General features: G+C 36.4%; 1 protein-coding gene across 1 annotated transcript; it reads right to left on the bottom strand.

The window, feature by feature from the left end:
* Positions 1–2,987: 2,987 nt before the first annotated feature.
* On the bottom strand, positions 2,988–22,043 carry LOC133520105 (synaptic vesicle glycoprotein 2C-like). Its single transcript, XM_061854423.1, has 10 exons — positions 21,628–22,043; positions 13,652–13,813; positions 12,359–12,521; positions 10,709–10,830; positions 9,819–10,069; positions 6,132–6,283; positions 4,767–4,908; positions 4,418–4,701; positions 3,588–3,715; positions 2,988–3,391 (listed from the first exon to the last, which is right to left on the bottom strand). The coding sequence occupies exons 1-10, from the start codon at positions 21,725–21,727 to the stop codon at positions 3,288–3,290; spliced, it is 1,608 nt and encodes a 535-aa protein (XP_061710407.1). The 5' UTR covers positions 21,728–22,043; the 3' UTR covers positions 2,988–3,287.
* Positions 22,044–25,204: the final 3,161 nt, after the last annotated feature.

Here is a 25,204-nt window from a genome sequence, read left to right as displayed (position 1 = left end):
TGTAATTTTAGGGTGGAAACTAGTCGCATATAGTTATAATGTATATTTTTTATTAAGTACATAATATAAAAAAACAAGTCTGTTAATATTAAGAAGTAGGCGTTCATTTAGCAGTTGTTTATTGTAATTGTGTCAAAGTGAAGAGTAAGACTAATTTTTGCAAGAAATAATCATTGTTAAAATTATTAATTTTACAAAATTTGTCGACAACAATGTATAAAAGACGCTGGAATGGATCCGATAAGTACATGGCAACGGCCAAAGCGAATATTGTCTATGTGTTTGGAGAAAGATAACGGGTAGAAATTTAAAACTTTACTAATATGTTAAAATAATAACTATACAGTTGAACTATGATACTACTTTTGTCAGGATTGCATTTGCATGAAAATTGGTAAAGTTATTGAGCGGGAAACCAAATATGTGAAGTATTTAAGAAGTTACAGTGCTTGCTATTTCAAAGCAAAACACGAGATACTTGAATTTGTGTAGAATGCTGCTGAGATTTTCGTGCAGGAATCTACACAGAAAAATATTTTACCCTGTACAAAGTTTAATTAAAAGATTATCATTAACATAATCATAGTACTAAGGGTGATAAAATTAAGCTTGTACAGAGTTTATTTTTTGATATTCTTTTAATTAAACTTTGTACAGGCTAAAATACAAAACACTCAAAAATTCGACAAAAGTGTCAAAACCGAGATACTTGTTTTCTGCTTAGGGCAGCCGAGTTAGTCCCGCGGTGCAGTTTATTATTATTAATTATTTATTTCAATAAAATACAATGGATACTGACTCAATATTAAATACAACGTCCCACAAAACTGTTTGAACAGTTTGACTGTAGGATCCGTGGGGCTATATTAGATTAGGTACATGATAATCATAAAGTCTTAAATCTAATTAATTGTAGAGGCAAAAATTTGATAGGTATGTGTTAAATGCTACCAAGGTAATGTTGGAACAAAGCTCTTTTAAATTTCTTTTTATTTTTCTCCTGTCTAATACCACCACCTCCACTGCACCACCACCACCACCATAACTGCACCGCGAAAGCGCGAGGCGCCTTGCAACAAATGGCATGCCATTTTAGAAAATTGCCAGCTAAGTAGGTGCAACGAATTCAATCGATCGATCATATGCCGCAATATATTAACGCAAATCGCATGCAATTATCGTCGAGGTTTGTAGAGGCTCTCAAGACCGCCACGCGTAAATCAATCAGCACACTTTTTTGGCAGGGTTACCGGACCGTACTTTTTAGTACGGTTTTCCCATTAATTGAACTATAAAAAAATCCTCATAAAACAATCTTCTACCGATTAATATTGTGGATTATGAGTATTATTACTAGGTACCTATTTTTTACCATACTGTTTTGCGTACTAATGTGATTTGAGTGAAATATCAGTTAAAATCACCAAAATACACAAGATTTTGCTGTCAATATATTTTTTTGTGATAAAAAAATATATCTTAATTTTACATCTGAGTGCTTGCTCTGGCAACACCGATTTTCGGTTGCTTTTAATGTCGGATTAGAACGTAGTGATTATATGCTCTTTGGTCGGATTACAACTATTACTAGTTTTCTGTGCTTAAAAAGCTCGGATTTATATTTAAATAGTGTTTAAAACAAGCAAATTCGGTTAAAATAACACTTGCAATATAATGTTAAAGGTGTGTGTTATGATGAAATACGCCGGGCCCGGTTAGAACCATAGAAATAGGATAGTATAGAACGACTGTCAAACTTCGAAAGTGTGACCAAAAATTAAATGCAAGTGTGTGCGTAAATTGTCTATGTGCGAACAAAAATAGTGATGTCATGTTACAAAATATTAATAATCTATCGATGTTTAACTGCTTTATCGACTATTTTTTCAAATGTGTTTGAAAAAATTGAAAATGATAAAGTTGAAGTTGTTTGAAAATGTGTTCGCAAAGAGTTGACTTAACAAAGAAAATTTGAATTTCGCGCCTTTTCCTGCTGACAAGTTGGGTTGGGTGTGTATACGCTGTGTACAAGTATACGCTGTCTTGTGTTTCCTTGTGTTGGCGGCAAAGCCGTGGAAAAGTGTTTAAAATGTAAGCACTGTGTTGGAAAGTGAAGTTTAAATTTATCGCTAAACATGTGCACCTCCAAAAAGGTATTATAACAATCGTTATTATTTTAAGTCGGTTGTAAAGGTAATATCTTAATGATATCTTGTGAACAACTAATTCCATACCTACTTATATACCGACAAGTTATCGATACAGTCATATGAACATTTTGTCAAGCCCTAGCGTAAAGTAACAGTTTAGGTTTTTACACAAAATATTCTAAAATATTGACTAATATGATGAAATATTAACACACAATTGAAGAAAAACTTATAATGAACTGTATGAATTGGTTTTTTACACTTTTTATGCTGTTCATTTGATAAAATATCGTTACGAAAATTTCGCTAGGAATATCATAATTACCTGTGAAATGAGTATTTTCCTGGGTTTTTTGGCCCTGAAACACTACAACCCGGCACACAACATGACACCATCGTCACTAAATTACTTAATATATATTTTTCTTATTGATTCTCTTATATTTTTCACGTTAAAAAATACGGCAATATGATTTTGGCCGCCTCGGCCGCCTTCGAACTCAAAATTGGTTACGTTTTCTCATATGTAGTCTGCCTCTTTCGCACTTATGGCTTGTTCATATACGTCATGGCTTCCCTTTCGCACACTTCATCTGTCTGTCAAGCGCAGCGACTGACATGTCTCTGGTTAGAACATTTGAATTTGTGGGTATTCAGGGAGTCAGATTCAAGTCGTGATGCACAGCCGCCGGTGCCAACTATGAATAAAGGTAAGTGGTTTAATTTTTGGTGGTTTGTATTAATGCAGTACGAGTAAATATCCAAAACTATGGTTTACAGTTGGTATTGGTAGCAATCATATCGAAGGCAAATAGAACACATAATAGAAATAAAATAGAACTTTTATAGTGACTTTTATTTATAAAAAAGTATACATTAGTGATTCTATTTATTAATCATACAAACCATGCCTTGCGGGCAGGTGTTAAGTTCACTGTAGGTATGTAAGTCTGAATCTATTTATGTTCGAAACACCTTATTAAGTGCCTTATGTTGTCAGAAACGAGGCTTCCGACGAACGTGATCTTGCTAATTTCTGACCGTGTAGTAGGCGGTTTGCCACTAAATTAATTGGGCATGGGACCGTCGTCGGAAGCTTGATTCGTCGCCTTGTTGTAGGGCCTAGAGGCTAGAACGTCACGTAGAACTGCATGTGTCGTTTTCATCTCTGCTCTTCCCTACTTTGACGTTTTCTTTTTTCATTCTATCAGACGGGAGAAAGATCCCAACAAAGCCACCAACTGTAAAAAGAGATTATTTTAAGAAAAAGGCGTGAAATAAATAAAAAATACTTAACTATGGAAGATCGATCATTCGCGCCTATATTTTTCAACCGCAATTTTTTACTGACAATTTGATTTTCCATAATTTGGTATACCTAAAACCATGTGAAAGTAATTTGATAAATTGTCTGCGGTTAATATTAGAGATACTTACATGCAATCAATCCTGCCAAGATAAATATGAAATTGGAACAGTTATTTTGCAGCTGAGCGCCAATGATATTGTAGAAGACTATAGAAACTGCTCGACCGGAGAGTATGGTGAGACACACCGCCATAGCTCTGTAAAAATAGTAATTTTAATTGATTTTTTTGGGAAGGATACAAAGCGGCATCTACATTGGTAATTAAAAGGAATACTTGATCAGTGTTGGCCGAAACGTTAATGCAATTGACTATTAACCATTACAAATTGAACCGTAAACTGTAACCGTCCGTTACGGTTTACGGCAATGGTAAATTAACGTTCGGCCAACACTGTCCTTGATCGTACAGACCAATTTTTCTTGGAACTTATGAAATTATGAATTAAATTATCTTTGGTGTTTAATTTATTACTAGGTTTCCGGTAAGAGATAAACATTGCAAATGAATTTGTCACTATCCATCCACATACAACTGCAATGTGTGACGTGAGAAAACCTATATGACTACTGTGAGTGGTATAACTAGGGACAGAGACAACATTAGACAAAGAAAATATTCCCCAATTTTATTATGTAACGTGGCTAATGTGTTTTTTTACGACCTTTGAATTAGGATCTACCAGCCTTATGGTCAATTTTACACCTAGCTAGTTCATAGTTAAAAAAGTCTAATGGTACCTTTATGTCCCCCTCCCTCAGTTACACCACTTGATTCAACAATTAGTTGTGAAATGGGCTAGCGGAGAATGTCCTCTTCGGTAATCCACTGTGGAACACCTACCTATAGGCTGATGATTATGAAAATTGTTAGCATGAGCTACTTACATATATTTCTCACCTCATGTATGTCGGGAACAATTCAATAGCATAAGTAGTTACAATCCCCATACACGTCACATTTACCGAGAGCGCCCCCAAAGCAAACACTCCGCCATACATGTTCATGTAGTTGACCATGACTCCTAAAATGGTGCAGATAAAATGGATGATCACGAACGTCCATTTCTTCCCGATGTATTTCATGATGAAAACGGTAGCTAGAGAGCAGATGACGAGGTAGACAGCGAACATTGCGAGGGCTATATATGTGATTTCAGCAATGGTGTCGTCGCATTTAGGTATCTGAAATACGGATAAATATGATTAGGAATACATTTGTGGCAAGCGTTGCACAATTTCAGACTTACCTCAGAACTGTTGTAAAGAACGGAATTTTCAAAACTTTTTGTGTTATTCATTTGAAAGATTTTGCAAAACTCTATGCTGGTATCTTGAGCTTTGCTGACGCTGTTCATGATGAATGGCCACCAAATGGAGAGTGGTGGTGATCTGAAAGCAGCAGGAATGGTTTTTAGGGTTGCGTAGTCAACTAGGAACCCTTATAAAATTGGGATGTAGGCATCCCTCACTTTTTAACCGACTTCAAGATTTCAAAAGGAGGAGATTCTCATTTCGGTTGTATGTTTTTTTAATGTTTGTTACTTCATAACTCAGTCATTTTTGAACCGATTTTGAAAATTATTTTTTTGATTGAATTTATATAATTATATACAGATTGGTCTCGTTTTTGTCAAAACTAAGTTCTGATGATGGGATCCATGGGGAATCGAGTGAACTCTTCAAATGTGAAAGGCACACATATAGTGAGTGATATTTGTATTTTCATCAACGAATCAAGCATTTACATTTGGCGATTTGTCGTCTTCTTTATGTTTGTTAGGCAAATTAGGTTTTCAAGACACATTTTTGTCAAGCTTGAGATCTCATGGTAGAATCTATGAGGAATCGAGGAAACCCCTCTAACGTTACAGGCGTACATATAGTGATTTTTGTATTTCCTTTAACAAATCAAGCATTTACATTTTAAAAAGTGACATTTGATGAAGTGGAACTGCTGATGATGATCCGAATGGAACTCTTCAACGACGCATAGTTCACGTTTGGTGTGTCCTCTTTGCTGTGTTTATTAAACAAATTAGATTTGCAAAACAATTTTTTGTCATATTCGAGTTCTGACGATGAGGTCTATAAGGAATCAAGGGAACTCCTCAAATGTATGCATGTATATAGTGATCTTAGTATTTTCATCAACAAATCAAGCATTTACATTTGCAGAAGTCACGTTTGGCAATAAATATTTTATTTTAAATACCTACAGTCGAATACCCTATTGCAGGTATCTTACCAGTCAACCATAAGGCGAATCTGAAATGTGCTGTCAAGGTGGGTACAGTGATAAAAAAATCATTTACCTACTTTTCTACATAATTAGACGAAGGACGTTGTTTTTTTTTAGTTTCACTGTATAAATCCAAAATCATCAATAATCTTTCTTTCACCGGTCTCCCTCATTAAAGTCGTTTTTTTTTCTTAAAAATTATTTACTTGACGTTTATCCTGTTTCCATCCTTGGCTACTGTTTCGCAGCCTAGGTTTCGCGTTTGTAGTAGTAGGAGTAAAATCGCGTCTAAATTAGTAGAAAAGAAAAGTGAAATTTGATGTTCATACATGGTTTGGGCTTCACCTAATCGAATTTTACTTACAATACTTACACGCAGTACGCCGGCAGACTCGTCAAAAATATCAATATCGTACTCTTGATGTACTTTTTGCTAAACAACGGCGTTGTTTGCTCCCAAATGGATCGGAAAAAATTTCTCTGTCGCGGCTTGTAATCGTCTTCGTTTAAAACGATATATTTTACCTGTAAATGTGATAACAAATTACCATTTAATGAATTTGGTAGAGTCTGTCTATGTTAACTCTGCAGCGACAACGTAAGGAAGGGCAACTATAATCTTCTATTATTTATATTTTTTGTATTTGGATTTTGCCGTTTATGGTGGCACTTTTATATTCTTATCTCTCTAATTTAACCTTTTTAAAGAAAAAAAACGTTGATTTATAAACTGTACATGTAACTCTGCTATGAGCACCACAGACTTACAAGGAAGGGTACCCAACTGTCCGACTCCGATTTGATATATGTTATAGAGTAGTCTAAAATAACGGACACGTATTTTTTTTTCGCTGCCCAAACTCAACCTATTGGGAGAAATTGTCCTCCAAAGTACTAAAAAGTTACTAAATCTTCTAACTCCTATAGAAAGTGATGCTCAAGCAACTTGCTAGTTAATGGCTTGTTTGAGTATATGTTTGAGAGTAGGAAAAAATAATGTACACGTGTTTTGTTATATCTGCTTAAACTCATTTTTTCCTAAAAAAACACCCGTTTTTATGTGTAACTATAGTGATAAGATATTATAAAACTAGTTTTAGCTGATATAACAAAACACGTGCTCATTATTTTTTGCTGCTTTCAAACATATACTCAAACCAGTCATTAACTAGCAAGTTGCTTGAGCATCACTTTCTATAGGAGTTAGAAGATTTAGTAACTTTTTAGTAAATAATGTAAAATTGTTAACTATTAACTTTTCAATATTTTCATAGCATATCTCTATTTTACATTTTCAACTACTCAAAAGTTATCTGGAAGAATGATCTCTTTGGCGATAAGACCGCCTGTTGCTATTACATATACTTTTAATCTTCTTTAACCTTTTGAACGCCAAGAGCCACTAAAGTGGTCGTGTGCTGTCGTGCCTACCACGCCAACGACCACTAAAGAGGTCATGGCAGACGCTGTCAAAGCAATTTTACTGTTGACAGATAAGGTTTAAATTCGTTTCTCAATAGTTGACATATTGGCGTGTATGCCACATTTTGATGCGAGGGAGAAAGCGTTGAAAAGGTTAATATGCTGTGTTCTAGTTATATTGTATCGATATAGTACATGTCAGAAGTCGACAAATGAGAAATCATTATGACAATTCAAAAATGCTACGAAAATTCTGGCCTCTGAGTATTAGGTACCTACTTGCTGCTAATTACAATAATTCACCTGCAGTTGGTCACAAGTACATTAAGTGAACTAATAGCTAATGCACCTTGGGTGAACAAAGTAAACGAAAAATATGTCTCAAAGGGTGTAGCAGGATAGCCTAGGAAAAATTGCCCCCAGCGATTTTGGGCCGAAACTGTAATCAAACGATGCCTTTTGGGGAGGTTATACTCTGCACAAAGTTTCATCCCTCTGTTACCCCCTGGGGGTGAAAAAAACCCGATTAACCCCAAAACTGTTTTAATTTTTTTTTCCTAAACTATGAAAGTGACGAATTTCAAATTTCGTACTAATATTAATAAGACTAAAAGCTATGTGCTAAAAAAATATTAACCCCCTAACCATTGAAATTCTTGTAAAAAAAAATAAAAAAAAAAAAAGAATCAACCTGTATATCAAGTTTGGCTCATGGTACCACACCATTTTTTTTTTCAAAAATGAACCAGTTTATATTCTACATGATACAAAAGTTTCATGGACCTACTCCAGAAGGAACATTGCGAAATTAATATGTATTGGCTCTTTGGTGCGTACTATTCATTGAACTCCCACTAAGAGCCTTGCATTATTAATAAACAATGGCTTGCGATCGGACCGCTGCTCGTGCCCGATTTGAAAAAGGTGGGGATAAAGAAGTATGAATCAAACTCATTTGTACATGGATCTCAAGTTTGGCTCATGGTACACACACCATTTTTTTTTTTTCAAAAATGTACCAATTTATATTCTATATTATATAAATGTTTCATGGACCTACTCCAGAAGGAAAATTGCGAAATTAAAATAAACGTACTATTTCGTAGCTACTAATCATTATACTCGTATCATGCTTAATACGCAACGTCTCGGACCCGAAAACAAAATAATTTAAAAAAACCGGCCAAGAGCATGTCGGGCCACGCTCAGTGTAGGGTTCCGTAGTTACTCTTCCGTCACAATAAGCTAAACTGGAGCTTAAAGTATAGTAAATTGTTAACCAAGGGATGAAACGGTACCTTTCACGTGAGTTAAACAAATAGGCAAATTTGCATAATCAGTACCTAATTAAAGTATGTCTTTTTACTATGAAGGGGAAACTTTTTGCGATAACTCAAAAACAGCTAAACTGATCATGTCCGCTATAGTTTTCATTTAATGTCTTTCTTAAGCTCTACTTCCACGATTTTTTTTAATTTTTTTTGGACCTATGGTTCAAAAGTTAGAGGGGGGGGACACATTTTTTTTTCTTTCGGAGCGATTATCTCCGAATATATTCACAAAATCAAAAAATGTTTGTTGAAGACCCCTATTAGTTTTGAAATACCTTTCCAACGATACCCCACACTGTAGGATTGAAGCAAAAAACAAAAATTCACCCCCACTTTACGTGTAGGGGAGGTACCCTCAAAAAAATTAAATTTTTAGATTTTATTGTACGACTTTGTCGGCTTTATTGGTTTATATATCCATGCCAAATTTCAGCATTCTAGCACTAACGACCACGGAGCAAAGCCTCGGACAGACAGACAGACAGACAGGCAGGCGGACATGGCGAAACTATAAGGGTTCCTAGTTGACTACGGAACCCTAAAAATGTTTTTATAAATACAAATGAGTTTGATTCATACTTCTTTATCCCCACCTTTTTCAAATCGGGCACGAGCAGCGCCAGCGGTCCGATCGCAAGCCATTGTTTATTAATAATGCAAGGCTCTTAGTGGGAGTTCAATGAATAGTACGCACCAAAGAGCCAATACATATTGATTTCGCAATGTTCCTTCTGGAGTAGGTCCATGAAACTTTTGTATCATGTAGAATATAAACTGGTTCATTTTTGAAAAAAAAAATGGTGTGGTACCATGAGCCAAACTTGATATACAGGTTGATTCTTTTTTTATTTTTGTTTTTTTTTTACAAGAATTTCAATGGTTAGGGGGTTAATATTTTTTTAGCACATAGCTTTTAGTCTTATTAATATTTGTACGAAATTTGAAATTCGTCACTTTCATAGTTTAGGAAAAAAAAATTAAAACAGTTTTGGGGTTAATCGGGTGTTTTTCACCCCCAGGGGGTAACAGAGGGATGAAACTTTGTGCAGAGTATAACCTCCCCAAAAGGCATCGTTTGATTACAGTTTCGGCCCAAAATCGCTGGGGGCAATTTTTCCTAGGCTATCCTGCTACACCCTTTGACAATGACATATAGGTGAATAAAGTGTATTTTTGGTTTACTTAATTGACCCAGGTGATTTGAGCTGGGTGAATAGACTCAACTACAGGCTAATTTCATGGGTAGTTTCCTAATAACACTTATTGAAAATGTCCAATCTATACTCATAGGAAATATATATGCATACCGGGTACTCATCCATGGCATTGCCAGTGTTAATTTTATAAAGTTTCTGCATAATTTTCATTCCCATTTCCTGTTCTCCGATGGCAAAATAGAACTTTGGGCTCTCGAGTGTAAAGAATACAATCAGAAGCAAGTTAATACCGCTCATAAGGGCAATGGTCAAAAGGTACAGCCTCCATGGTTGGAATGAGTAGTCCAGAAGTGGCATGTAATATGAGAATGAGCTCATATTTAATATTGGATAAGCCACAGCTGAAAAAATAAATAAAAGAATAAAATCAGCGATAATCACCAATAAGATACTGTAGCAAATTTCATCCCCAGATCAGATAGGTACTTTACCAGCAAAACTGAACTTATCAGTAAAGGGGCCCACTGACCAGTTCGCCAGACGATATCGGCCTGTCAGTTATTCGCGCCTGTCAGCTTTTGCGAATAACTGACAGGCCGATATCGTCCGGCGAACTGGTAATCAGTGAGCCCCTTAAGCGTATCGAAAAGATAAATAGAAAAAGATTCATATTATATATTTGGTTTATAACATTTCTATGTGTACTGGGTACAGTCAAGGTATTAAATATCGACACGGAAAAGTGCCAAAAATATGTATACACGACCTTACTGCCTATACATTAAGGTAGTGTGTATATATTTTTGACAATTTGTCCGTGTCGATATTTAACACCTTGACTATACAATTGTACGTACCTATACGGGCTATAATACGTAGCAATAGTAAAATAGTATCAAGGCGGACATGTGATTTATGTTTTGGAGGTCTTGTAGTTTATTGATTACTTCGTAAATTTTTATTTTGTCAAACAAGATTTAAAATGACTGATAATACTGACATCATGTCACGCCGGTTATAACAGCAAAATAAATACTCACGGATATTCAAACCTTGGAAAGCAAGGACCCCTGCGGCAGCATACATGAGGTAAGTTTGCCTTTTTTGTATACCTGTAGTCTCCCCAATAAGTGTGAAGACTAACGCGTTTGTTCCGGATGCACTGAAACATTTTGAATATCTACTAACTTTAGCTATCAATGCGAGAGGCGCGTGAACAAATACCTACTTAACTTATGGAAGTTATGGAAGGATTTCACTGGGCCGAACGCCGGACAAGTTTCGATAACAGTAGTTGTTTAGAGCGACAAGCACGGCGTTTTGCAGTTTGCATTTCGTTCGAAATGTTAAATTTTTTCTTTTAATTTAATTTAGTCTAGTCTATTTCGATGCTAGTGGGGAAAGTATGTCATTACTTCACGAGTACCGAGATATCTGAGCCGTAAGCCGTAGGCAAGTGGCAAGACTCGGGACAGTATCTCTATAAGTCTGTGCTCGGGACGAGTGAAGAATGACATTTCCGCACATGTAGCGAACGACGTTTTTTAATACAGTTGCGAAAAAATAAGTAAAACAATTAAGTACTTTTTTATGCATGTTCTATATGACAGAAACAATTGTAAATATAAAATATTATACTATTATTACCTAAGTATCGTTATTTACGTATTATACGTATTGTATGAAAACGATATCGAATGTTGCCTTTGGAAACTTAGAACATTCTTGCGGTAAGAAAAAACGCCTCTGCTTTGACAGGCGTTTCGGCAGCTATTCCGTTCCATTCAGACAACTTATTAAGAACGGTTTCTCAATATTCAAAAATAAACGTGTTATAATGATGAAGAGGTAAGTAATAAAATATGAAATATGCTTATATTTATTATTTTTACATGAACAGCAGGTTTTTATGTTGATTATGTGTTTTAAAGGAAACTAACATTAACACTCATCAATAAGTAGTCATGAATTGGAACAAGTGGAAAAGTAAAAAGCACTAGTTCGCGAAATGCAACTTTCCGCACGCTAAACAGCTACGTAAAGTAGCACTTTTTGAGCAACTGTATTAAAATAGTACATTACGATACAAGTGCGAAAAATAGGAAATTCGAAACGAGTGGCGATAAATTAAAACACGACCGAAGGGAGTGTTTTAAATCGACACGAGTTGCGAATTACCTATTCGCACATGTATCGTACAACGTTTTACAGTACATATGGCCCTTTAAATGTTCGACACAGTAACATAATATGCTACTTCTCGCACTAGTGCTATAAAGTAGCCCCATATGTACTGTAAAAAATATTTTGCTACAGAAATATTGATTTTCAGATGTCAACTGAAAATAAGGGATATCAAGACCTGCGCTCGGTCTATGAATACATTATCCCAAATTGCGATGAATGTCACCCAAAGAAGAATAAACCGCCCAAAAACGAGTCTGACTCGCGTCCCAAAGGTTTCGTACTTAATTAGACTTTTATATTTATATTCAATATTACCTACCATAAAATTACAAAAAAAAATATATTTGAGACGTTCACAACAAGCCCTTTTGTTTGACAGGCATACACACGAACTGATCTTATAAGGGTTATGTTTTTTACATTGTGAGTGTGTATCTGTTAACAAATTATAGAAATTACGAGTACCTAAATCATTAAGTTCGGTAGTATCACATGCTACTTACAAAATCGCCCCTATGAACTTGAACACAGCTAGGTAGACCCAGCTTGTAGAGAAAGCAGCCAGAAGTTCTGTGACGCAACAGGCGGAGGTGCTGATATTGAGTGCGTACCTACGCCCTCGGGTGTCAGCTATGAAACCCCAGAAGTGTGCACTTACCACGACTCCTGAAAAAGAGATTGGCTTTCATAGTACCGATCGAAGCGAAGATCTGTTTTAACTAGGGCAAAAGAACAAGTCTAGAAGTATTTGCTAATTAATATAGTACTTAGATTGTCTTGTGATAATCTTATTTCGTGGTCCGGATTATAACAAAAGCTTAAAGTATATAGGTAGTAAGATTATTAGGGGGTTATGGTGTTAGACGCCGACCACCAGGCGCCTATTTTACCATCTTGACATCTGACACTGATAATATTCTGGACGAAGGGTAGGTAACTAACCACTTGGCACTTAAGCGTTCGTTTTCGTTCATTCATTCTTTTAAAATTGTGGCTTCAGTCCAGTGGGACTATTTCGCCAGTATCAAGGTATTAGAAGATTAAAATACGACTAAAATTGTACGGTTAGTACAATACACTGTACGGTGATTTTATTAGCTCCTGTAAAGCAATAGCTGGACTTTACAAGTAGCACGTTGAATACCGGTATACCGTTGACTCCGAAATGGTGGTTAAACGCGTTTCATGATTAATTCTCCATTCACTGCACAGTATCACATTTGTTTACTGTATAATAAGCTATCCATATAACACTTTAAATAATATTAATGAGTAAAAAACAAAGAAATGAATCACGAGAATAACTATCAAGATGGCGCTCGAATCGGAACTCCCACTTAAGCGTTAATATGTACTTGTTGGACCAAAAAAAAGCGCTGGTGGCCTAGCGGTAAGAGCATGCGACTTGCATTTCGGTGGTCGCGGGTTCAAACCCCGGCTCGTACCAATGAGTTTTTCGGAATTTATGTACGAAATATCATTTGATATTTACTAGTCTCTTTTCGGTGAAGGAAAACATCGTGAGGAAACCGGACTAATCCCAACAAGGCCTAGTTTACCCTCTGGGTTGGCAGGTCAGATGGCAGTCGCTTTCGTAAAAACTAGTGCCTACGCCAAATCTTAAGATTAGTTGTCAAGCGGACCCCAGGCTCCCATGAGCCGTGGCAAAATGCCGGGACAACGCGAGGAAGAAGAAGATTTACTTGTTGGACCAGCAATTTACGGTGAGTTTTCAATGTCAGGCGTCAATTGTCAGCGTGGTGAAACAGGGGCCTGAAGATGTAATAAGAACGTACCTAAAATAGGTATAGAGCCCAACAGTCCTTTCTTGTCCACGTCGAGGTCCAGATCGCATTGTGCGGCCGTGGTCACTAAACCAATTGTAAACATCTCTGCCGTAGCCGCCAGCAAGGAGTAAATTCCGATTGCCAGCAGTCTGTAGTTGTATTTTCCAACACCTGGATATATTTTTTTAATAAATTATTTAAAGACTGTTTATATTCCAGGTGCTAGGTCGATTGGCCCAATTTGTCGTACAATCTGTTATTTTGGTGCAAAATTGATCCGAAAAAAAGCAGGATTACTGTGTTATATTTGGCCCAATCGAACTATATGTTAACGGCACCAATCATGGGACATTTAAGAGAAAATTTGGAGTATTCTTGATATTTCACCGACATCTGTAAAATTTCTACCGCTATATGCTTTAAAAGTTGAATGTCCAATTCGTCCTTTATGTTTTCTATGTATTTAATGAAAGCTACTGTAATTCGTTTCAATATTTGTACGTAGCCTTCTGGAAACTATGGCATTGTATGGAACCCGCACGAATAAAAGTACATTCTTCTTCTTGAAAAAATTCAAAAGTCATTCATCAGATATCTCTACTGGAAAACACATGGGTACTATCCCTACATGTATCCCACGCCATTTGTGTTAGGAATGGTCTCATATCAAAGCCTTGAAGTACGTAGGCAGCTCACAACGGTAAAATACTTTTTAGATTAATACGTGGATTAAGAGCCCTTAATCCTTGGAGCGTTCTCCGATTTCACGAAATAACGCTCGATAGATGGCGTTGGCGCTCGGTACGCGAGCGCCGGCAACGCGACGCGCGTTTCAATGCAGACTAGAATAATCTTGATAGTTTTCAATATAATTTCAAGCAACATTAATTTTAGTGTCATATGATATCATATGGGCACTCTTTATTTTATTGTATATGCTTAGTAGGTTTTTTTTTATGTACACTACTACTAAGTGTACAGACTACAGAGTGTACTATAACCCTTGCTCTTTATTCTGTCTCTTTCACACCAATGGAAAATGAAGAAGTTACTAAATGACTGCAGGTATAAATAAAGTATATTAGTGCGATAGAGAGACAGATAGTGTTTCGTTGTCGTATCGTAAACGATTGGCATGTTGGCCACACACTTGCTTAGTGCCTAGCCAAAATACCAATCGTTTGCGTATATTAGTGCGATAGAGAGAGAGTAGTGTTTCGTTGTCGTATCGTAAACGATTGGCATGTTGGCTACGCACCCATGATACCTAGCCAAGAAGCCAATCGATTGCGCATATTAGTGCGATAGAGAGACAGATAGTGTTTCCTTGTCGTATCGATTGGCATGGTGGCTACGCACCCATGCTGCGTAGTCAAGATGCCAATCGTTTGCGCACATTAGTGCTATAGAGTTTCAGTGTTATTTGAAATCACGTTAGGGTTTGTATTATTATTTTTGACCCGAATGAAGTCCATCCAAGTTCTTATGATGGAGTCAGGAGTTGGTCACCAGAACTCCTAATCTACTCATTATAATTCCATCGTGCTTGGGCTCAAAAGATTTGCCCTGACGAACACCATCGATCTAGATGAGGTCCAGGGTCTCATGACGGAGTCAGGAGTTGGTCACCAGAACTCCTAATCTACTCATTATAATTCCATCGTGTTTGGGCTCAAAAGATTTGCCTTGACGAGTACCATCGATCTAGATGAAGTCCAGGGTCTCATGATGGAGTCAGGAGTTGGTCACCAGAACTCCTAATCTACTCATCATAACTCCATCGTGTTTGGGTTCAATAGATTTGCCCTCACGAGCACCATCAATCTAGATGATGTTCAGGGTCTCATGATGGAGTCAGGAGTTGGTCACTAGAAATCCTAATCTACTCATTATAATTCCATCATGTTTGGGCTCAAAAGATTTGCCCTGACGAGTACCATCGATCTAGATGAAGTCCAGGGTCTCATGATGGAGTCAGGAGTTGGTCACCAGAACTCCTAATCTACTCAATATAATTCCATCGTGTTTGGGCTCAAAAGATTTGCCCTGACGAGTACCATCGATCTAGATGAAGTCCAGGGTCTCATGATGGAGTCAGGAGTTGGTCACCAGAACTCCTAATCTACTCAATATAATTCCATCGTGTTTGGGCTCAAAAGATTTGCCCTGACGAGTACCATCGATCTAGATGAAGTCCAGGGTCTCATGATGGAGTCAGGAGTTGGTCACCATAATTCCTAATCTACTCATCATAACTCCATCGTGTTTGGGCTCAATAGATTTGCCCTCACGAGCACCATCAATCTAGATGATGTTCAGGGTCTCATGATGGAGTCAGGAGTTGGTCACTAGAACTCCTAATCTACTCATTATAATTCCATCATGTTTGGGCTCAAAAGATTTGCCCTGACGAGTACCATCGATCTAGATGAAGTCCAGGGTCTCATGATGGAGTCAGGAGTTGGTCACCATAATTCCTAATCTACTCATCATAACTCCATCGTGTTTGGGCTCAATAGATTTGCCCTCACGAGCACCATCAATCTAGATGATGTTCAGGGTCTCATGACGGAGTCAGGAGTTGGTCACCAGAACTCCTAATCTACTAATTATAATCCCATCGTGTTTGGGCTCAAAAGATTTGCCCTGACGAACACCATCAATCTAGATGAGGTCCAGGGTCTCATGATGGAGTCAGGAGTTGGTCACTAGAACTCCTAATCTACTCATTATAATTCCATCGTGTTTGGGCTCAACAGAGTTGCCCTGATGAGCACCTTCAATCTAGATGAGGTCCAGGGTCTCATGATGGAGTCAGGAGCTGGTCACCAGAACTCGTAATCTATTTATCATAACTCCATCGTGTTTGGGCTCAATATATTTACTCCGACAAGCACCATCAAATTACCATTATGATGAATAGATTAGGAGTTCTGGTGACCAACTACTGAGTCCATCATGAGACCCTCGACTTAATCTAGATCGATGGTACTCGTCAGGGCAAATCTTTTGAGCCCAAACACGATGGAGTTATGATGAATAGACTAGGAGTTCTGGTGATCAACTCCTGAGTCCATCATGAGACCCTGGACCTGATCTAGATTGATGGTGCTCGTCAGGGCAACTCTATTGAGCCCATACACGATGGAGTTATGATGAGTAGATTAGGAGTTCTGGTGACCAACTCCTGACTCCATCATGAGACCCTGGACCTCATCTAGATCGATGGTGCTCGTCAGGGCAAATCTTTTGAGCCCAAACACGTTGGAATTATAATGAGTAGATTAGGAGTTCTAGTGACCAACTCCTGACTCCATCATGAGACCCTGGACTTTATCTAGATTGATGATGCTCGTCAGGGCAAATCTATTGAGCCCGAACACGATGAGGTTATGATGAGTAGATTAGGAGTTCTGGTGACCAACTCCTGACTCCATCATGAGACCCTGGGCCTCATCTAGATCGATGGTGTTCATCAGGGCAAATCTATTGAGCCCAAACACGATGGAGTTATGATGAGTAGATTAGGAGTTCTGGTAACCAGCTCCTGACTCCATCATGAGGCCCTGGACCTCATCTAGATTGATGGTGCTCGTCAGGGCAACTCTATTGAACCCAAACACGATGGAGTTATGATGAGTAGATTAGGAGTTCTGGTGACCAGCTCCTGACTCCATCATGAGACCCTGGATCTCATCTAGATTGAAGGTGCTCGTCAGGGCAACTCTATTGAGCCCAAATACGATGGAGTTATGATGAGTAGAGTAGGAGTTCTGGTGACCAACTCCTGACTCCATCATGAGACCCTGGACCTCATCTAGATCGATGGTGCTCATCAGGGCAAATCTTTTGAGCCCAAACACGTTGGAATTATAATGAGTAGATTAGGAGTTCTAGTGACCAACTCCTGACTCCATCATGAGACCCTGGACTTTATCTAGATTGATGATGCTCGTCAGGGCAAATCTATTGAGCCCGAACACGATGAGGTTATGATGAGTAGTTTAGGAGTTCTAGTGACCAACTCCTGACTCCATCATGAGACCCTGGGCCTCATCTAGATCGATGGTGTTCATCAGGGCAAATCTATTGAGCCCAAACACGATGGAGTTATGATGAGTAGATTAGGAGTTCTGGTGACCAGCTCCTGACTCCATCATGAGACCCTGGACCTCATCTAGATTGATGGTGCTCGTCAGGGCAACTCTATTGAACCCAAACACGATGGAGTTATGATGAGTAGATTAGGAGTTCTGGTGACCAGCTCCTGACTCCATCATGAGACCCTGGACCTCATCTAGATTGAAGGTGCTCATCAGGGCAACTCTGTTGAGCCCAAACACGATGGAATTATAATGAGTAGATTAGGAGTTCTAGTGACCAACTCCTGACTCCATCATGAGACCTTGGACCTCATCTAGATCGATGGTGTTCGTCAGGGCAAATCTTTTGAGCCCAAACACGATGGGATTATAATTAGTAGATTAGGAGTTCTGGTGACCAACTCCTGACTCCGTCATGAGAACTTGGACTTCATCCGGGTCAAAAATAATAATGCAAACCCTAACGTAATTTCAAGTGAAAATGCGTTTTTCAGAAAATCGCAGCCAAATAACACTAGACCTTACTCATAGTGTTGTGTTCCTGCCGGTGAGTAAGGTTGCCAGAGCTCAACGAGGGGCGGGAGGGGGTTAGGGTCGGCAACGCGCATGTAACTCCTCTGGAGTTGCAGGCGTACATATGCGGGCCGTATGCTTGTTTGCCACCGACTTAGTATTAAAAAAAAAGTAACACTGAAAATCCATCAATAAGCGAGTCTGTTAGGCATACTGTAAAAAATGAACTTGTATTAAGATTTTCTAATCGCAGTATATAGCACTTCTCGGAACTCCGTAGCTGATTACGATCGCAACGAATGCCTGACAATCGAGCACAGGTCCGTCCTCTAAGCGCGCTCCGCGCGGACTGAGAGCGGGGCGTCGCTGCTGCGTGATTTATACGTGTTTTAAAAAAATATAAATTTACGGCAATGTAGGTCCCATAGTTACGATTTTTTTTTTTATAGGTTAACATAAAGTTACAGTTTGCTATAATATTATTTTTAAAGCAAAATATGCGTACAATTTGCGGAAATAAAATATAATAAAACCCTGTTTTCGCCAAAAAAATGAAGAAAACTCGGAAGGTATTTTATCAGTTTTTTCAAATGAATCTTCGATTGTTAATCATTCCAGCCCCTCGTACGAGATATGTTGAATCAAATTGTAGTCATTCATGTACCAAATGATTCTTGTTTATAGCAAAATTGAGAACCGAAACGCCACATCTCACTGCAAAATTTGGAAAAGACTCCCAAAAAACCTCATTAAAAAAGAGGTTTAAAAGAGAAAATGAAAATTTGAACTGTTGGAGCCCTTAGTTTAGGAAACGATTATTTAAGTACGTTATCAGTTTTTGAATAAATACTAATAGTTACGTCGTAATCTTGAATGAAAAAGGAAGCATTTTACAAAATACGCTCGTCTGTAGGAATAAGGACTCTTAATATTTAATCCATTGCTAGTGCAATATGTGCATTTTAAGGTACCATCACCATTTGTTAAGACTAGCTCTATACTCTTCGGCCACGAATTACACCTCTGTTCGTAATTCAAAATACCAGCACCATTACATTAGTCACTAGTCCTCTATATGAATACCTAAATTCACCCATTACTTTTTGATTTTAATGATCTTGTTTTCAAATATGTCCGCCTCTCATTCCAAAGTTTATTATTCTGATTTTTTTTTTTAATTATTATTAATATTTTTTTTGTTATTTTTCATTAATTTTGTTATTTATTTAATTTTATTGATGCTATGATTATTTATTTTTTTCCAATGCAGTGTAACTATGACTATAATAGCATTTTTATTTTATTTTTATTTGTATTTTCTTTGTCAATCAATTATTTTTTTATGAAATACTTTTATGGAATGTTTATTAAATTATGGAATAGTTCGAATTTTAATTATATTTTAATAGCCATTATATACCATAAGATTAAAATTAGTTTCATGTAGTCCATAAGGTTTTGCTGCGCCCTATCAGGGTCCACGTACTGTACACCTAGCATTAAGTTGTATGTGTTTTGTACTTGGTTGCAAATAAATAAATTGAAATTGAAATTGAAATATGTTGCACTAAACCATATTAATAATATCGTTTTCCATAATCCCACGCTTGACATATTCTCACAAACAGAACTGAAATTCCTAGCCACAGCAGCGCGCTACCTGGAGTCAATATCTACACCCACAACTATTGATATTAATCAAATCTAGTGATAAGCTTAGTCTAATTAGTTTTAAGTATGTATGTAGCCCATAACTTGCATGTCTGGTTTAACTGTTAATGTAAGTTGGTAAATAAATAAATAAAACAAATTGCAGTTGTTCTCGATATCAACTTCTCCTAAAGTGATTAAGGCCCAGTAAATTCGTGTTCTTGTCTTACTATCACTGACCGTGAGCGTGAGCGAGATGGATGTGCGAGCCCGGGATCGCGGATATCATACATATTCTTGAATAAATAAAAAAATACGTTTAAATAAAAACAAAAAGTAAGTAATACCGCCTGTTGTTAACTGATTAAATTTTCCTTTAAAAATTATTTGTAGTTTTACAGCTATGTAAAATGTATAATTGTTGGTGCAATAAAGAATATTTAGGTACTTACTTACTTAAATATTATTAACCAATTAAAACTATGGTTTTTTGCTCCAGTCATGGGATGTATAAGCGCCATTAAATCTCAAACTAATACTTAAATATCAATGAAAAATTAAACTTAAGCAGCTCTTTGGCTCTTGTTTATGGTAAAACTAGCTGACCCGGTGAACTTCGTTTCATCTAGGTACATATATGCATTTGTTTTTTTTTTGCACATTTCGGATTATGAAATCATTAAATTACAGACATTAATTAACTAAGACCTATATGTGAATATTCGTAATAAAAATTGCAGAATGAATATTTCTATCTGTGTTAATATTTCCTAAACTTATGTCATAATTGTTGAATTCAAGGGTTGTGCAGTAATTGTCGTGTTCTGCATAAGCGTTACCTGCATGCAAAGTATTATGCGTTCTTCCGAATTTTGAGATAAGGTCCAGTAGTCACGGAGTATTATTTTTATATATTTTTTTATCTGTCTGTCCGCACGCGTTTAAAGGCTAAGTCCAATTAAGAGTCACTTCCCAGAAATGCTTTTTGAGAAAGGTCAGATATAAACCAATTTATTCTCGATAAATCACTTCACGATTATTCCACTTAATTTTTTTATGTTGGTGTAAAAGTATTCCATATTCTATGCTTTCTGCCGAATGGCAGAAATACTATACTTACATTTATAAAACAGGCTTTTTATTTATAGGGCATCTAAAATATGAAAGAGAAGCATTTTTTATGCATATAATATTTTAGCACCAATTTAATTGAGATAGGCCCCAAACAGAGTCCGTACCTACATTTCATGCCGTTGACAGAAAAATGACGTCACGCTACATAGAGTATGATTCCAATTAGTATTTTCGTAATAATTAATCATTTGTCAACCTCTTTAGGTAACTGATACATATACTTGACAATCAGTATAGAAACGTCTAACTGACTTTCATTTTATTGTCACACAAATAAATAATAGTTTATTAATTTATGAAATAATACATATATTTTTGGTTTTTAACAGCGTAACATGCTTTTATTCACGTAACAAGTATTTATTATGATACCCATCAATAAGTAAGTTATCTAAATTTGTAGTAACTCCCTGTATGTTAAATTACGTCATTTTTGCGTCAACGGCATGAAAAGTACGGGCCCTGGCCCCAAATATCGGCCATCATAATTACCAATACGTGCCTTTAAAACATATCAGTCTTGGGGATCCGCATTAATTTATATTAAACATATTTAAGTAATGTATGAGTATGAAAAAACCTTACCAATAATATTCAGCGCGTCTTCAAATTGAGTCTTGTCATTTTTCACATCAGGTTTTTTTTCACATATACTTTCACTTTTTGCACTGATTTCGTTTTCCATGTTTCAAACGTATATTTTTATAATTAATGTACCGTCTTGGCGATGAGTGATATGGAAGAGAAGTGATAGATTTCGTGCTTTAAAAAGTATACATTTTAATATGTATACTTAGGTACTTCTATCTTGATTAAATATTACAACATAGATTGTGTAGGTACCATCATCCGACGGTAGTAGATGATACTATAGTTAGATGTAGGTATAGTACACGTAACAAATACGGATCATGTATAAATAATGTGAGAAAGGTTGATAAATACTTTAAATGAAGCTAGTCACAAGACCTGTAGGTAATAAATCGCTTGCGCTCGGCACAGAATGTAAATATTCGATCTCTTCAGTAAACTAATAATGCAAGAGTTCTCATTTAAAGACAACTGCAACATGACTGCATCTTGCGGTTCATCTGGACTGCTTACAAGTTATAACGATCTGTCAATAGGGACATTCAAAATCGATTTTTAATAGAATTGGTGCGGTGCGAGCAAACACACTGGAGTTTGGACTTGTGTCATTGGATATCTCGCTTGCGGTTATTGATTCCCTTGAGATGTACTGTAAGTCGAATCAACGAAAGATCAAAACCAAAACAAAGTGATAAATCAGAATCAAACTCCATTACCTAATCCATTACATAATCATAATAATTTATTGATTACATGTGTTAAGGTTACAGTATCTAACTACAATATTATAAAATGTTAAAATATAGGTTTAACTTTAAGTTAAATAGCTCCTTGTGGTCGTAGAACGACTGCTCAAGAAGCCATTTTTTAAACTTTTGGTTTAAAAAGTGAAGCACTTGTGCTATTATAATTTCCCGCGGTAGGTGATTGTACATCTTACGACCCCTTAGATTATACGTTTGTGCTATAGGCAAGTCTGTAACTCAGTCTTATTAGCATTTATTTTGTTCAGTACCTTATTTATACACAATAAATTATAAATAAATTTCCAATGGTTATTATGGCTATGAAATGTATGTGAGACAGTCAGCCGCCAATCCACGGCTTTTGACTATTAATACCAATATTCCTTAGTAGTGATAGTACTACTAGTGTTAAGTAGAATTTAATTATGATTATACTTGTGCTAACTTGGGGAACGAATACTATGCAGCAAAATATTTTATCGATAGAAAATATATATCAATATTACTGTCAACATCTAAATGTTATTCAACATAAATAAATAATTATTAGTTTTTTCTTTATATTAAAATATAAACAATAAACAAATTAATACGTGTATTATTTTTTTTATTTTAAAATGGATTTCATAGTACAATTATTTTGTTACACTTAAATCGACCGGGATATAAACCGTGATTACCTTTTATATTGTTTTTATTGAGCTCCCAAAACATAATACAAAAGGTAAAAGACAACAACAATACAATACAATATAAAAGGTAATTACCTACGGTTTATATCCCGGTCGATTTAAGTGTAGGTAGTGAAACTAACCGTGAATCATTCAAAACTGTTACGATTATTTTGATTGAAATAACATATTATTTTAAGAGGCTTATGTCTAATATCGAAGACATAATTTTGAACCTCTTTATAGTAATCTAGGATTTTGGAGTGAGCACATGTATAAGTATATATCGACATCAAATCCACATGTTTGAATATAAAAAATATGACGAATTAGGCATAGTATAGCTAAATGTACTATATCTATCCAAGTCGTAATCAAATTATTCTCAATCCCAGCATAATTAACTAATTTTACTATTAGATTAATTGTCTCATTGATATGATGAAAGAGATGTATGCAATTATCCCTGCTTGACACATCATGTAAACACTTACATTACAGTACTAAAAACGATTGCTTACCTACGTGTTTCGTTCAGTTCTTCTTCAACCGATAAATTAATTTGCCAGACTAAACATCTATATAGTAAAGTTTGTAATAATGAAAAATAGTTAGCGAATGACAGTTAGTGGATTCACTGACAGACTGCCCCACATACATTTAACAGCCATAACAACCATTGGATACTATTAGTTTAAATTTGTAATTATTTTGTAAGTATGTTTTTTGTATATGGTAAACAATTAAACAAGCTATAACATAGACATAGGTACTTATAGCACAAACTTTATAGATTGTGTCATTCACGAAGACGCGTGCCTTGACTCGTAATGTCTTGTCATTAAAGGTTAGATTTTTAAAAATGGCGCGCATTTTAAAAATGGTCTGCTGCTGCTATCGGGGACGTCCGTACCGGGGGGTAAAAGCTACGAGTAAATCGTAGATTGCGAAGTAATATATAGGTTTATGAGATTGCGCTCTCGAAGATGGTACTGTTGTAGCGATTTTGACAATGCCTTAAGCAATACTTATTTAAACAATACTTAAAAAATTAACTACACTTCCGCGCGTCTGCCATGAATGCAGAAGACCATGTATCGATCTCTGATCACAAACTGGATTGACGATTGGTTGCTTTTAAAATATATTTTTTATCCTTTAATATACTACATACCTAACCTGTTTTAATGTAAAAAATAAACATTTGCCGCAGTCCATGTATTTATATAAATGTTAAATCTGTATACAAGGTGGCCAAAAAATATGTGCATTCCCTTTGCCAGGGAGGATTAAAATATTTAAAAAAATTGCGATTTTGGGGTTGGTCCCATAGTATAAGTTGCTCAGTATAATCCCAAAACCTCCCTGGCAACGGGAATGCACATATTTTTTGGCCACCTTGTATATACTTGTACGTCGACAAATTTATCTTATGACAAACACATGGCTTTATGTATTATAGTGAAACAAAGCAAACGACGTAAGTTTAACAAATAAACGATAATAATTATTCTGATATGACGTGCTGGTAAACATTTTCTATGTATTCAAAAAAAATATATTTGCAGACTTTGTTGCTTGCAAATGATTTGATTTATATCATAGGCTAGACTTTGCTTGACTCTAACGAAATAAACTACGAATGAGCAACAAAGATTTAATCTTAGCAAACATTTGTCCGTTGCAGGCGACCAGTTTTCATAATAAATGAACCGAATATTTGACGATTCGGTATTCGGCCAAAACCACTGTTCGTGGCATCTCTAGTAAAAATAGACGACAATTTACGAGATGGTACAGTCACCTGCAATATTTAGCTCAGCAACTATCTGTTCGACTTCGGCGTTTTTGCTTACTCTCTTCCTTCAAAGTTAGTGTCCAGGCTTCACATCTGTATGTTAAGATGAGTCGTATTACGGTCTAATAAATACGGATCTTAGCTTTTCTGCTGAGAAGCCTGGACACTAAGACTTTGTGCAGCGCTGCACCGCACCGCAAGGCATTCTGAATGCGAATGTCAATTTCCTCGTCACGGGTATTGTTGTCGTTGATCGTTACTTATAAACGTCTAAATATCACGTTTTCATCTTAATTTTACTGGCACCGATATTATTAATATTCATACCATAATTATTATACCTCGCAAAACCCGTT

The sequence above is a fragment of the Cydia pomonella genome, chromosome 7 (genome assembly GCF_033807575.1).
Source record: "Cydia pomonella isolate Wapato2018A chromosome 7, ilCydPomo1, whole genome shotgun sequence".
NCBI classification, from domain to species: Eukaryota; Metazoa; Arthropoda; class Insecta; order Lepidoptera; family Tortricidae; genus Cydia; species Cydia pomonella.
This window is presented reverse-complemented; position numbering and strand designations above follow the sequence as displayed.

Coding starts and splice junctions, on each gene's coding strand:
- LOC133520105 (XM_061854423.1), bottom strand. CDS start 21,727: ATGGAAAACGAAATCAGTGCAAAAAGTGAAAGTATATGTGAAAAAAAA. Junction 4,909..6,131: donor AGTCTGCCGGCGTACTGCGT/GTAAGTATTGTA, acceptor TGCTGCTTTCAG/ATCACCACCACTCTCCATTT. Junction 3,716..4,417: donor TTGTTCCCGACATACATGAG/GTGAGAAATATA, acceptor CTATTTTTACAG/AGCTATGGCGGTGTGTCTCA.